The 13,473-nt window shown below is 37.2% G+C and overlaps 1 protein-coding gene across 1 annotated transcript in view; it reads right to left on the bottom strand.

Moving 5' to 3' along the window:
- LanA (laminin subunit alpha) overlaps nucleotides 1–13,473 on the bottom strand; it is a 52,722-nt gene that overhangs the window by 31,936 nt on the left and 7,313 nt on the right. Inside the window, exons 3-17 of the mRNA XM_022074733.2 lie at nucleotides 11,075–11,202; nucleotides 10,174–10,282; nucleotides 9,176–9,346; nucleotides 8,764–8,977; nucleotides 8,174–8,383; nucleotides 7,221–7,493; nucleotides 6,612–6,749; nucleotides 5,996–6,268; nucleotides 5,436–5,570; nucleotides 4,759–4,923; nucleotides 3,710–3,868; nucleotides 2,975–3,231; nucleotides 2,426–2,701; nucleotides 1,409–1,618; nucleotides 108–413 (exon numbers count right to left, since the gene is read on the bottom strand). Coding sequence (XP_021930425.2) covers nucleotides 108–413; nucleotides 1,409–1,618; nucleotides 2,426–2,701; nucleotides 2,975–3,231; nucleotides 3,710–3,868; nucleotides 4,759–4,923; nucleotides 5,436–5,570; nucleotides 5,996–6,268; nucleotides 6,612–6,749; nucleotides 7,221–7,493; nucleotides 8,174–8,383; nucleotides 8,764–8,977; nucleotides 9,176–9,346; nucleotides 10,174–10,282; nucleotides 11,075–11,202 — 3,024 coding nt within the window. The remainder of the gene's footprint in view (nucleotides 1–107; nucleotides 414–1,408; nucleotides 1,619–2,425; nucleotides 2,702–2,974; nucleotides 3,232–3,709; nucleotides 3,869–4,758; nucleotides 4,924–5,435; nucleotides 5,571–5,995; nucleotides 6,269–6,611; nucleotides 6,750–7,220; nucleotides 7,494–8,173; nucleotides 8,384–8,763; nucleotides 8,978–9,175; nucleotides 9,347–10,173; nucleotides 10,283–11,074; nucleotides 11,203–13,473) is intronic.

Raw genomic sequence — 13,473 nt, 5'->3', positions numbered from 1 at the left:
AATTTCCTTTACAACAGGTTATTATTTTATTTTAGGAAGCATATGTATACACTTATCTTATGAGCAGACATTTCCAGTGTCATGGAAAACCAATGATTTGTACTTACTTTGAGCACTGGGTTGATAAAGTTGCTGTCAAACTTAAACACTGCAATGCGACCTTGCCTATCTGTCACCGCCTGTCTGCACAGAGATGTGTAAGGACAAGCATAGAGAGTTGCTCGCCCCTTATCCCTGCCCTTCTGTGTCCTTGTTTCTATATGCACAGTAGTAGCTGAACGATTATCAACAGGCGTCAGGTAGTTGATGAGCAGAACATGGCGCCCTGGCTTAGAAACTCGCAAGTCAAGGTAAATCTCAGGCTGGTCTTTGTTCAGCAATGGAAGGTCACTAATGTTCAGTTCTTGCAGGTGCTGCAAACATAATGTGCAAGGTCATATAATAATGTCCAGATTATGTTTAAGTTTCTGTGGAAAAATTTGAAACTATTATAAGTTATCATTATCACTATATTGTCAAGACTAGGGCACCAGTTGACCCATTCTGGCATCAGGAGTTTCTTCAGCAGTCCTGATTTCTTGTCCTAGGACGTCTGTATTACATAAATAAATTTGGGAGTCTGTCTTGCTGTATTCTGTCAATGTAACAGATTGATTTACTTCTTTATCGTAATATTCAAATCTAAGGAGAATGATGAACATGAACAGCAGAGCATTTTATATAATGGAAAACTTTGTAATTTAAAGCAGGACACCTAGTATTACAACAGTAAAATGTAAGAGGCTGTGAAACATGTGCACTAGAATATAAACTGGAAAAACTCTTGGAAAATGTCCACTGGAAAGACCAAGAAGGAAATCATAAAATAATATTAAGATGGATCTTGGAGAAACAGGTAGTGTAAATCAGAGGTGGCTGGAACTGAAGATTATTTCCAATGATGAACTTTGTTGTGCTAAGTCACGTCAGTCAATCCAAAAGCTTATTGATTTCATCTAAAATCTCTCAGTTCCTTTTGTAACATTATTGTGTACATTTTGTGGCCCATCTTATGAATTAAATCTCAGCAGCTGTAATTCTAAATTTGTCATAAGTGTCTAAATTTGACTATCAGAGGAAGGGACAGTAGTAATGATGTGTAATAGATTCTTATGACTGGATTATTATGAGCTTCTGACCAAGAAACTGACTCTATGGAACAGAGTCCTTCCTAAGAAGCTAATAGTTGCTCACCTAGTCAAGGTATCCCCTATGTTAATCAAATAATTTTTATAAACTATTGTATTTATACATCAAAGTCTTTTTCATTTCCATGTGATAATAAGCATTCAAGGTAACCAAAGGTTTTTCTATAAGCTTAGCATGCAAGTAAAATAAAGTCATGAATTATGCAAAGACCTCAAGTTACCTGCTCATCTCTGAAATACACATCCAATGGTTTCCGTTCCTCATTCACAATGTGATAACCGCCCCCACCACGCACCATGTCAAACTGTGTCAAGTTTGGGTAGCTGAAGTGGCGACAGAGTCCTCTATTGCCAACTTCACATGGACTGTAGACTTGGTCCACTAGAACTGTTGCCTCATAGAAAGCAGCTGGTAGCAGCACAAAATAATCCTGCACATACAGTCAGTTATGTGTTTTCCAACATTCACCAGATCCAGAATTTGGTCATCAAAGTAATAATACATATATACAAGGGTTAATGTAGTACTTTAAGCTTCTAAAACTTATGCTGCACATAAGAAACTAATGTCTTACAATTCTTTTGCATCATATTTCTTGAATTGGTCACTGGTTGAGTATTCATTATGACCTGTGATCTTAAAAGACCAAAATTGTCTTGCAGGGACATTTTATAAGGTATAATGACATTGCATACTACTCACTTATTTCTACTTATGTATATCTTTATGTTATCATTCACCATTAAACACAAAGTTTCTATCTAAAAGACTCCACTATGGAAGAATATTAGTGACTAAAACCAAACTGTAATCTCCACAATAATTATGTTATATTTGTTAATGGGTACAGTAAGACTACTATTTGATTTAATAAAATAAAATTGTGTGAAGGATTTAAGAATACCAATGCCAGTTATGATGTATTTTTAGAATAAGAAGCATGTGCCAGAAATTAGAATAATCATTACACTTCTTTGGCTGCACAATTTCTCATAACAAAAAAATCTTTGGTAAAGCATTCAATATACATGAGAAAAGAATTCAATTATAAAATAAATAAAGTGTGTAATCACATTGAATAGGATTGTTCTAATCTAATTTTAATTCTGTAGCATTTCTAAATGTAATGCATTTCTGTGTACCCAATTTGTACACAGACACACAATATCTTACTTAATTAAGTCAGAGAGTATATCTAACATTGCCATTATGACACAAACCATTCGACAGTACTCACCAGAAACAAACTCTTTTCATTTTTTATGCTAACAGACCAATGGCCAGGATTCATGACAAGAGGAGATGGAATGGAGCCTGATGCACCAGACACAGTAGTGAAGACAGGCTCACGAGATGGCTTAAACTGGACCAAGAAGTTCTGTTCTATGTCATTAGGATTATCAGGTGTTATAGTAATGGCACCCATTATTGCTTCTGGGTTTGGATTCTTATAGCGCAGCACCATGCGGTATACAGATGGCTTCACGATGTATACATCCTGGATGATCTCATTCTGTAACAGTCAAATTGTGACTCTGACCTGTGAACTAGAGTCATTGTAATCAACAGTCACAGGGATGTTTGTAACAACCATAAAGTAACATTCAGGAATACAAGCATTTGGATTTCATTGAGTGGGTATTATTCATGTGGTAATTATAGACTATACAAATATATAATGAAGTGGTCAATAATACTCCATGAACCCTGGTACACATTTAGAGCTACAGAAGTCATGGCACTGATTATAACGGGCAAAACGGGAAGGCTGGTGATTGCTGTTTACCTGAAGCTGGGAAAACACTGCATAGCCCTTCCACGAATAACCTCTGAATATATTTTCATCAAACCCATATCGTGCTGGAGTGTTGGCAGGAGTGTGTCCATCCTCAGCTTCATATTGGTGCTGATACAGGTTAGGGAAGTAGTGTGTCTGTAAAGGCTCCTTGCATGTCCGTCCATTGATCCTTGGTCGACATGTGCACTGCCCAGTTTCTTTATCACAGATGTTGTTCACAGATCCACCAATGTCACAACCACAATCTACACAAATAAATGTATTTATCTTGTAATGTGTCTGTACAGACATGATTTTTCCTCTCATAAAACAGGAGACAAAGAAATAAACATATAGAAGAATCTATACTGTCCAACAATAACGAAGTTGTTACTCAGATCTGTGAACAAGAGTTGTTATAATCGACACTCATCGGACCTAGAGTGTAACGACAGTTTTCATACAGAACCATATTCAATGACCAACATGGCTTTCCCTGTAAACAAAGTGGTTGTACCAGAAGGTGTAGCTGATTAGCTATGTATTTAATAATCTAATTTCGCTGAGAAGATCAAGAGAATGGGGCACTAGCTAATTTGTATTTAGAGTTCATTTGATTTTTTATTCAAACACTGTTGTTCTGAGTTACTAATCACTGAAAACCACTGTTACATTATTGAGGTATTCTCTATAACTGAGAATATAATATTGTAGCAATTTAAACAAAATAATATATATTCTTACCACTACAGCCAAATAAATTGTTTTCAACAAGATTGTAGGTGCCAGGACTGCAGGTGTCACAACGCCGTGATGTCACCAAAGGTTTGCACATGCACTGCCCTATCTTAGTATCACATACACCAACACCACCCATCACACCAGGAATGTGACAGTCACATTCTGAAAAAATACATAATCAATTTCAGACATTACTCCAGCCAATACCAGCATGGTCAACACCCCACAGGCTATTCACTGTTAACACCCAAACCAGAGAGTTTACTAGTCAAATTCAAATGCATTTGAATACAAGTCATCATACCTACAGTGAGAGTGTCCAGGAATACACTTTTTTAAACACAGCACTGAGACATGGGTGTGGAGAGAACAAGACAAAATAGTAGTAGTAGTAGTAGAAATAAAAAGTTTTTGACTCTTACGACAGATATAAATTAAACATTGAAATAAATTAGAAACTTAAAATTCATGAGAAGAAACAGAAATACCATATCACCAGAGTAACTGGAGATAACACAAATTACAAATTTTTCAAGTCAAAGAGTAAGAACAACATGAAGAAGACATCTGGAAGAGGATTTTGAGACTGGTACAGGCATTAAGATGCCCAATCCATGAAGAGAAGGATGAGAAATAGACAAAGAAGAGAGTCAGAGACAGATTCCTTGCACTCCCATCAATAAGGCTATAACATACTGTTTGTTTGGCTAACTTAAGTCAATGCCGGTCTGCAACCCTGAAGATGTAGGCTGTGCATTTCTCCAAAACATTTGTATCTATCTATAAGTCCACACAGTGTTACAACCCAGAAGACCAACATTAACATTTTGACTGCCATGAGGGTCTCATATATCACATAAAAGAATGTGATTGTTTTTCTAAAACAAGAAAATATAAGAGAATGTACACACAACAGCTAAAGCAAAGCCAGATCATTTTCACATGTGTTTACTTTATGAGTATGAAGGCAAAATGTTATTATTAATTAAGCTTTACCAACAATGTAATTCCACAACATTTAGACACAAAACAATACTAAATGTAATTCAAACCTTCACAGCCATCAGGATTTGTGGCTTGCAAGTTCCAGAACAAGGGGCGACACTCATTGCAGATTCTTCCATGTACTCTATCTTTGCACTTGCAAAGTTCACCTGGCGGTAGAGTTCCGCAGCCTGTAAATGTAGTGGGCACACCTGCAGGGTCACAGTTGCACTCTGCCAAACAAAAAATGAAATATAGGACCAAACTATTACATTCCTTGCAACTACATGTCTCTCTCTTTAAGGCCAATGCTATAGACACAATGATCATAATCAACAGAACGCATAAGACAGGTCATGGTAAAATAAGTTGGAGTAGACAGCAATCAGCATAAGAACTATAATTAGGGGAGAAAAAAACCCTCATCAAAGAATAGCTTAGATAACCTGAAAAAGAGGACTGTAGCAACATTTTATCAAAGATCAGTTGTTACAGGGACCAACATTTCCATTAACAGCATGATTAATCTGAGTCAATGAAATAAAATTCCCCTTGTGTTAAATGATTGAAACAACCAAAAATTACATCCTAGACATTTCTAACCACCGTGTACTTTTGAAAAATCATACAGAATTCCATTTCAGACAACTGGAATTCCTGCTGAGTTTATAAAAGAATGAGTGTGAAATACCATCATCATCTTTAGTACTACTGTTGCTATTATAAAAGTCATGTGAAATACTACCTTCACAGATAGGGTAATTGTAGAAGCCCTCTTTGCACTTCTCACAGCGGTTTCCATCAAAGTTGTCTTTGCACTGACATTTGCCCTCATTATCACATGATACTCCAATTGATCCTGTGTTCTCACAGTTACATGCTGAAATTAAAATAAACATAAACATGAAGGACTGTGATATTCAAACTGTCATCTACCCACTAGTTTCTTTAGTCAAATTCCCTAACACATGCCTCTCCAAAGACTGGTAAATCATTATTATTATACTGTTATAATTGTATGGTAAAATTATTTTATTTTAATTACATGGTAACAATTTTTTAGTTCGAAAACTTCATGTGCACACAAAACATGACATGATAATTTGGGCACCAATTTCAAAGTAAATTCATTTAATAACATGTACTCTCAAAACCAGCCTTGATTAAATATACATAGTAGTTTTAGAGAAGAGATGAACTGATGCAAAATGTCCATTACTGTAATCACTTAATGCAATGAGCACTCTACAAATTAATGAATAAAAACCTCTTCATATATAAAACCAGACTTCAGGTGATACTCACGAAGACACTCAGGGTATTGGTAGTAACCAGGACTACACTGGTCACATGTCCGTCCTGCAAAGTTTGACAAGCAGGTACACTTCCCTGAAGCATCACATACAGTGGATGAACTACCAACCTCACTGCAGTTGCAAGGTCTGCAGTCAGGATAGCCATGGTAACCTGGAGTACACTGATCACATCGCTGTCCAGTGTAGCCCTCCTTGCAGAGACAACGACCAGTTGACTTGTCACACACACCAGGCAATGTTCCTTTCACATCACAGTTACAGTCTGCAACACAATCCACATATTCATATGGTGAGAACATAAAATGTTCCACTGCTGGATATGTTTTGGGTAAACAGTGATAATCATTCAACAAGGAATAACTTGTCCCAATCTTTTAGCATTGAAGCTGGTAACACTACAATGAATGTGTAATATTCAAACTAAGTAACTCTGTGGTATAGGGCCTTTCTTAACTCTTCAGTGCATTGAATACAAAGTAATTAATTAATACTAAATAGCCCCACCACTATTATTCCCAGCACTTTGCTCTGAAATACCTTCAACAGAATGAAAGTCGTGAAATTAGATGTGTTTAAAAAGTACCGCAAGCTGTATATTAACTTACACAAGCATTCAGGGTATTTGTAGTAACCATTGCCACACAGGTCACATGTGCGCCCTCCATAGTTGCTCTTACACAAACACTGCCCCAACTCAACATCACAGACATTCGACAGAGATCCTTGTTCATTGCAGTCACAAGCTGAAAAACAGTTCATGAAAATAATTTCACATAACATATATGTAAACATTCAGGACATTGGTTTATCCTCTAAATCAGTATTTCTCAACTTTTCAATAATATGGCCCACCTAAATTTTCCACGTATTCACACCACACATAGAATTCAAATTTGTACAATTAGAACATAAAGCAACTTTTTGACACTGAAATAAATGTAAGGCATACCAGAGATATATTGCAGAGTATTTCAAAAAGAACATTGTACTATTTATTTATAGCATATAATCTGAATCATGTACAAAAGAAAATGTGTTGGTACACCTAACCCATAAAACACATGCATATTGTTACTATATTTGAGTGGGAAGTTTCATTGGGTAATATTTTATTATTTAAAAACTGCAGTTATTCCTTGAAAATAGAAGTAAATATAACCCTGTTTTATAGTTGGGAAAATACTGGAACAAGCAAATTTCAATGAATGACTTACACAGGCACTCAGGAAAGTTGTAGTAACCATCATAGCACTTGTCACAGAACTTCCCAGCATAATTAGGTTTGCAGGGGCACTGCCCACCAGTAGATTCACAGTGGAACCCCCTGGTCCCATTGAGGTGACATTCACAAGGTCGACATTCAGGATAGCCAAAGTAGCCAAAACTGCAACTGTCACAGTTAGGTGGAGTGAACTCAACACGACATTCACAGCGACCTGTCCCCTCTTCACAGTTCCCAGTTGAATAAAAGTAGTTGCACTGACAAGCTGGAACAAGCAACACATACTACAGTATCATCATAATGTCTCCATTAAAGAGTGGCTTCAAGAAATGGCTGGTGCACAAGCATCTTTCACCTTTTGTCCCAGACTGGCTTTGGTCTTGGTATTATTACAAGTACTCATCAAAGAACATAAGAGAAGACTACAGGATTAAGTCACTTTGTTTATAAGAACTGCTTTTCAGTTTATTGTCTGGAATGTGGATGCATGATTTATGCAAAATTGATGACAACAGTCTGTCACTGAAAATAATACAGTGTTGCCTATTCATAAAAGTGTAACATTTTCTCTGAAAAACTGAATAAACAGTACATGGTGTACTGGTTACAAAATACAACTTATTTTATTCATTTAAAATTATTGCATGTATATTACAGACCCAATATTCATGTCATGATCATCATATTTCTTCTGTATTGTACATGTTTCACCTGTTACATTCATATGTTTGCAAGGTCACACTGTAGATCACATGATTTGTACCAACAACAAAACAGTTTTCACCAAACCAACCTGGAGGAATGTCTTCCAGCAACATTTTGGATTTTATAGCTGCCATTATTTCCTTTCATGAAAAAAGATAAACTTCTGATGGTATATATATAGACATTTTGACATGTGAATAATGTACAACACACAGAAATTCAGAGTGAAAATAAACTTACGGTGACAAACATCTGTTTCATTGAGTTTCTTTCCGAATGGACGAAAGTAGCCGGGTTTGCATCGGTTGCAGTTGATGCCCTCAGTGTTGTCTCGGCAGTTCTGGCACACACCACCTCCTTCGTAGTAACCATGTATATCTAGCGAGAGATGTTGCCTGTCTACTTCAGGGTCATATATGCACTCCTCGGTATGTCCAAAACAGTTGCAAGCTGGAAATCATTAATCATAAAACTCCTTTTGCCTTATAATCTTTTTTAAAAACATTAATATAATATGCCTTCCTGCCAGCTACAGTATTCTGTTAAACCTGTGAGAATCAGTTCAGTTCATTACACTCTATCATAAGTGAAGAACACTTTATGAGCCTATTCTGTTCATCTGTCACATCTTCCAGCTGAAGATATTGTGCTGCCATATATTGGTGGTTCTAGAAAAAACATGTTTTGTATAATAATTAGAGAACAGTTGATCAGATTTTCATTAAGTTTGGTACGAAGGTTGGGTAACTTACAAAACTAGACAAACTATTTTGATTTGTTACAGATACTATGTCCAGTGATACAAAGCATGAGAACTCATATATACTCACATTCACATACAAAAGGTTGATAACTCTTTGACTGCCTCCAAGCTTTCTGCTGGAAACCAGGACAGCACGCGTCACAGTTTCCACCACACGTATGGTGTTGACAACGACATAACAGCTTGTATGGGTCATTAGGGTCTGTGATGTCACAAGTGTCTGCATGACCATTACACATACAGCGTCCTCCAATGCTGATGTCTTTAATGGAATAGAAGTACTGGACAGAAAAACAAGTTCTAAGAGTCACTCACTCCCAATATGGTGCAAAATTGGGTTCCAAAGAATATATATAAACATCTTCCTGGAGAGAATGACCAAAACACTTACACAAATAAGGTCACAATTTCAGAGTCTTCTGAATGCAGAGTAGGTATTAAAATAACAAACAATTTTGTTGAAACTTTGTGTAACTTACCCTTCGGGTTACAGTTGGATCTTGACGGGCAACTGACATAAGATGTCCCAGCAAAGTTTTAGTTCGAAGGAAACGGAGACGAACATTTGTAGCCCTAGTCCATTCTTGTAGCACTGTTGAATTGAAGAAATCATTTGCTGATGGGCGATTGTTCAGCAGAGATACCACAATCTGAAATAGAAAAATTAAAAGTACTCAATTATTTCTCTTTGTATCCTTTAGCATACAGAATTCATATCACACACACGGTATAATGAAGAAAACAGTGTATATATTAATTAAAATATTATTGTAATTGTGTTATATTGAAAGTATGTACACTGACACATATGTGTGAATAAAACATAAAGATGACATTATAAATCATTCACAAAACAATTTCATTCAGCATTTTGAAATGTCCCAAAATGAAAAAAAGGAAGAAAAGAACCCAGCAAAGAAGGCTTGTGTGATGGGGCTCTCTTCACAAGAACTCTTTTCTCTCTCTTAAGAGGAAGAAGTCTAAATAACAGGAAGAAAGTAACATTCAACCAGTCAGGTAAACATATTTACATTGATTTATGGGAAGTATTTTGATACTCGTCATATTTCATTAATATTCACAAGTTTACTGTGATAACAATTTTGTGAAAAATGTGTCAGTATGTTACTAAAACGTCTTAAAAACTGCTAGTAATAATGCTGGTTTCAATTATGTTGGAACCCATGATTCTTGCATTTAACAGAATTATAATATATTAGAATTTGACGACTTTAATCTACATACCATTATAGATGTGCCCTGCTAGAAAAACGACGCACAAATCACCACTTGTGTGGTATGGACAAATGTTATGCATGGATAGTAATAACATTCCTTAGAGAAAACAAATGGTGGAGATGTCAAAGAACACCTTCGGAAGCTATATAACAAGGCCACATAAGAGAAGATATATAAATCAGTGCGGGGAAAGACAAAACTTAGCTACAAGAAGAGCACTTTATCTTTGCTCACATACCTCACCACCTTCCAGAGGCACCACCTTGGAGTACTGCGTCTCACAGACTACAGAATCATCTCTGGTGATAAGCTGTAGGCTTTCTCGCCCAAAATAGGTCTCACAGTCTCTGCAAATGTAATGTCAGCTTTATGAGGGACACAGCATTTCCTGGGAGTGTTAATGAAATCACAAGAGTTACCCAGATGGTATACTGAAAGTAATAATGAAATGAGGATATTGGATAAGAAAATGAGGAAACATTAGAATGAAATGTGTTATGCTTGAATAACAAAAGGATTCCTTTGAAGACATCACAAATAAAAGCAGTAAATGAAAGTTGAGGAGACCAAATAAGGGAATACAAATGAAACAGAGATGGAAACAATAGACACAAATACAAGAGGAGAGCTTATGGAAAGACAGACTTCATTGCTCTTACTTTGTGTAACAAAACTTTGGAAGTGAAGCCCATTATGGGTGGTTGTACTGGCAACCAATGGGAACATCACATAAAACCCATATTTATTTGTGCATTAGCAATCTTAATTATCATCCTATAAAATCAAATGATTTTCCAGTTTTCTTAATTCTGTGTGCACAACTAAAATTTGAAGAAAATCGCTTGAAACACAGAAAATATACTGTAGAATGAGAAGCTGCATGAAGGACATATACACAGTTGGAACATGGGTGGTTTATACCATAACCAAATCCCCTCACCAGTTATTACTCTGAACCTATAACTGTCTGATACAGTTACAGAAATAGGAAGCAGAGTCAATGTTTGTTTAGATGACAAGATCTCTACCCAATCCTCCCAATTTATGTCAAGTGTCCTGGAGTTCTATTTTCACATGTACACAAACACACCTAATATTAAGTGTGTTAGCATACAATGTTGTGTGTTAATATGGCATACCCTGGTGTGTCGGCAAAGTACTGCCATGGCTGATAAGTCACTCCATTGTCAACAGATTTTTCCAGAACCCATACACCAGGTCGAGGTGAGTTAGCCATCTTGATGAACACATAAGCCACATGGAACTCCTGCAAATTAAATTATACATTACTTTCAGTAGGCCTACTTCTGAAACACAAGCGACATGGACTGCAAATGCCAGTAAAGGAGGAGCAGTGACCTGTTACAACCCCCAGGTCCTTGAAAGATGGATAAATCATGCCTTGCTGCATAATTCTCAATGCTTGAGTAAACATGACGTCTGATTTAAACATGTATAACATAAAAGAGTTATAATTGCTCTTTCAATAAACATGTTTAGGCTGCTTATAAAAACTATACATTTCTGGAGATGACTGTCATCTGGGATGTTATGTCACTAGTCTCATAAAAACTGGCCGACGTTTCGGAGGTGCTTACTGCCTCCATCATCATTGTCTTTACTGTAAATGTGAATTATTGAAAGGGAGACGCAGGTCGTGGCCTGATTCAGAGAAACATGAAGACTTTTCCTGGCCATGAAACTCGATACACCGAGGGAAGGACAGACGAGGCTGCCTGTCTGCTTGTGGATGAGGAGGCCGCTAGAGCGATATTCCGCCCCCACATCCTGTGCAATTAACTGGCTTCCTCTGGTCCGTCAGGGTGGCTGATAAGATAACACAGCAGTTGTAATCAGAGACTCAACAGACAGCATCTTAAGAAGAAAGAAGAGTGATAAGAGGGAATGTAGTGCAGTTCCTGTGTCAACTCTTGTTACATGTTAATCTTGTTATAATACAGACAGTGCCTTCTCTATGCATGGCACATCCAGCACCAGAAACACTTCATTATGTTTTGTCTTCCTTCAGAAACATACTCCTCACTGGAGAAACATGGTTTTATGGAATACAAGGTTCATTACCGCGTTTACAATAGCCAGCCAGCTGAATCCTGTACACGTACACCAAAAGATTCATTTTAATAATGTCCTCCAACGCACGCCTATGTATTCCAAACTATCCCTTCCAGACCAAAACGTGCACTTTTCACCCTGATGAGGGAGGTAGTAGGCTCCTCTGCAACGTCGGTTAATACGTACCAGACCACAGGGAGCGACATTCCAGAAGACAGTCATCATCAAGATGTAAAAATGTAATTTCTCAATGCTTTTGACATGTTCCGTCCATCTTTTCCTCGATATATATAATCGCTCTAACAATAGCCTATTAGGTGAAGTGTTTGTGAAAAAAGTTTTGTGCAGTAAATATTTTCGAATCAATGAAATAAACACTGCATTCGTTTGTTCCTGAGTTTAATAAAATATAAGCTCTGCAACTGAAACAGCGTCATTAAATAAAGACGATAACAATGGCCGTATTATAAATTCACAGACCAGTTTGAAAAGTGACAATTTGAAAACTTTGTTGTCCCATATTCGAATCCCGACAGAGGTGTTTCGTGGCCTTCCCAAATTTCTCCAAGAAAATAACTGTAAAGTTTTTAAAAATTACTCCCACGATCACAAAAATGGAGCCTTCACAGACTGCGTTTGAGAATTCATAATTCCTTTATATGATTTGGTTGAAAAAAATAGTGTATAAGTGTTTGAACCGGATTCAATCGGTTCAGGACAGGGTTCAGTGGCGGGATTTTGTGATTCGGGTTGCATAAAAGGAGGGATTTCTTGACTGGCTCTACGGCATAGTGTTATTCAGTTGTGTTACCAATTTAACATGGGCCATTGTTTAATAATGGCAGGGATTTGCTATTTATGGCAACAATCAAACGATTCTTATACGCCTACAAATCTGTTGAAAACATTTAACATACAGCCCTTCCCGCTGGAACCCTCAGACTTCTGTCAGTCTGTTGAATTCAACACCAAACTAGCTTTCTTTCCGAAAGGGCGCCATTGGTTGCCATGTGAAAGAGGCGACCCAACATAAACAATGACCTGTATTGAAGTCCCTCTCTACAGACCGACGTATTGTATTACAGCCTACCCCGATGACAAAAGCCAGAGGATTCAGAGCAGCCAGCTCAGGGGCTGTGGGCCAAGAAGTCCATTTCACCAGACCCAAAATTCTCTTGTACCACATACGGTACAACATTTAGAAATCGTAGCTTTTCGCAGGAACCATGAAATGAAAAATAGGTTTTCTTGAGGATTTAACGGCCGATAAACATTTAAATTTTTATGGAATGCTAAAGTTCATTACCATTTCCACAAAAGTTGACCATGGTACGAGCAAGAACAAAAATCCATCGAGACAGTTCAGAATCTACACTGACTAGGCAACCGGGCTTCGATTCCCGGCAGAAACCAAGTTTTCTCGTCAACACCCCATCCAGGCCGGCTGTGAGGCAGACCGGCCGCC

This window comes from Zootermopsis nevadensis, unplaced genomic scaffold, assembly GCF_977971745.1.
Source record: "Zootermopsis nevadensis isolate Lab colony 2312 unplaced genomic scaffold, Znev_1.0 Znev_ptg000024l, whole genome shotgun sequence".
Lineage (NCBI taxonomy): Eukaryota > Metazoa > Arthropoda > Insecta > Blattodea > Termopsidae > Zootermopsis > Zootermopsis nevadensis.
Note: the sequence above shows the minus strand (reverse complement) of the source record. Positions and strands in the feature narration are given on the sequence as shown.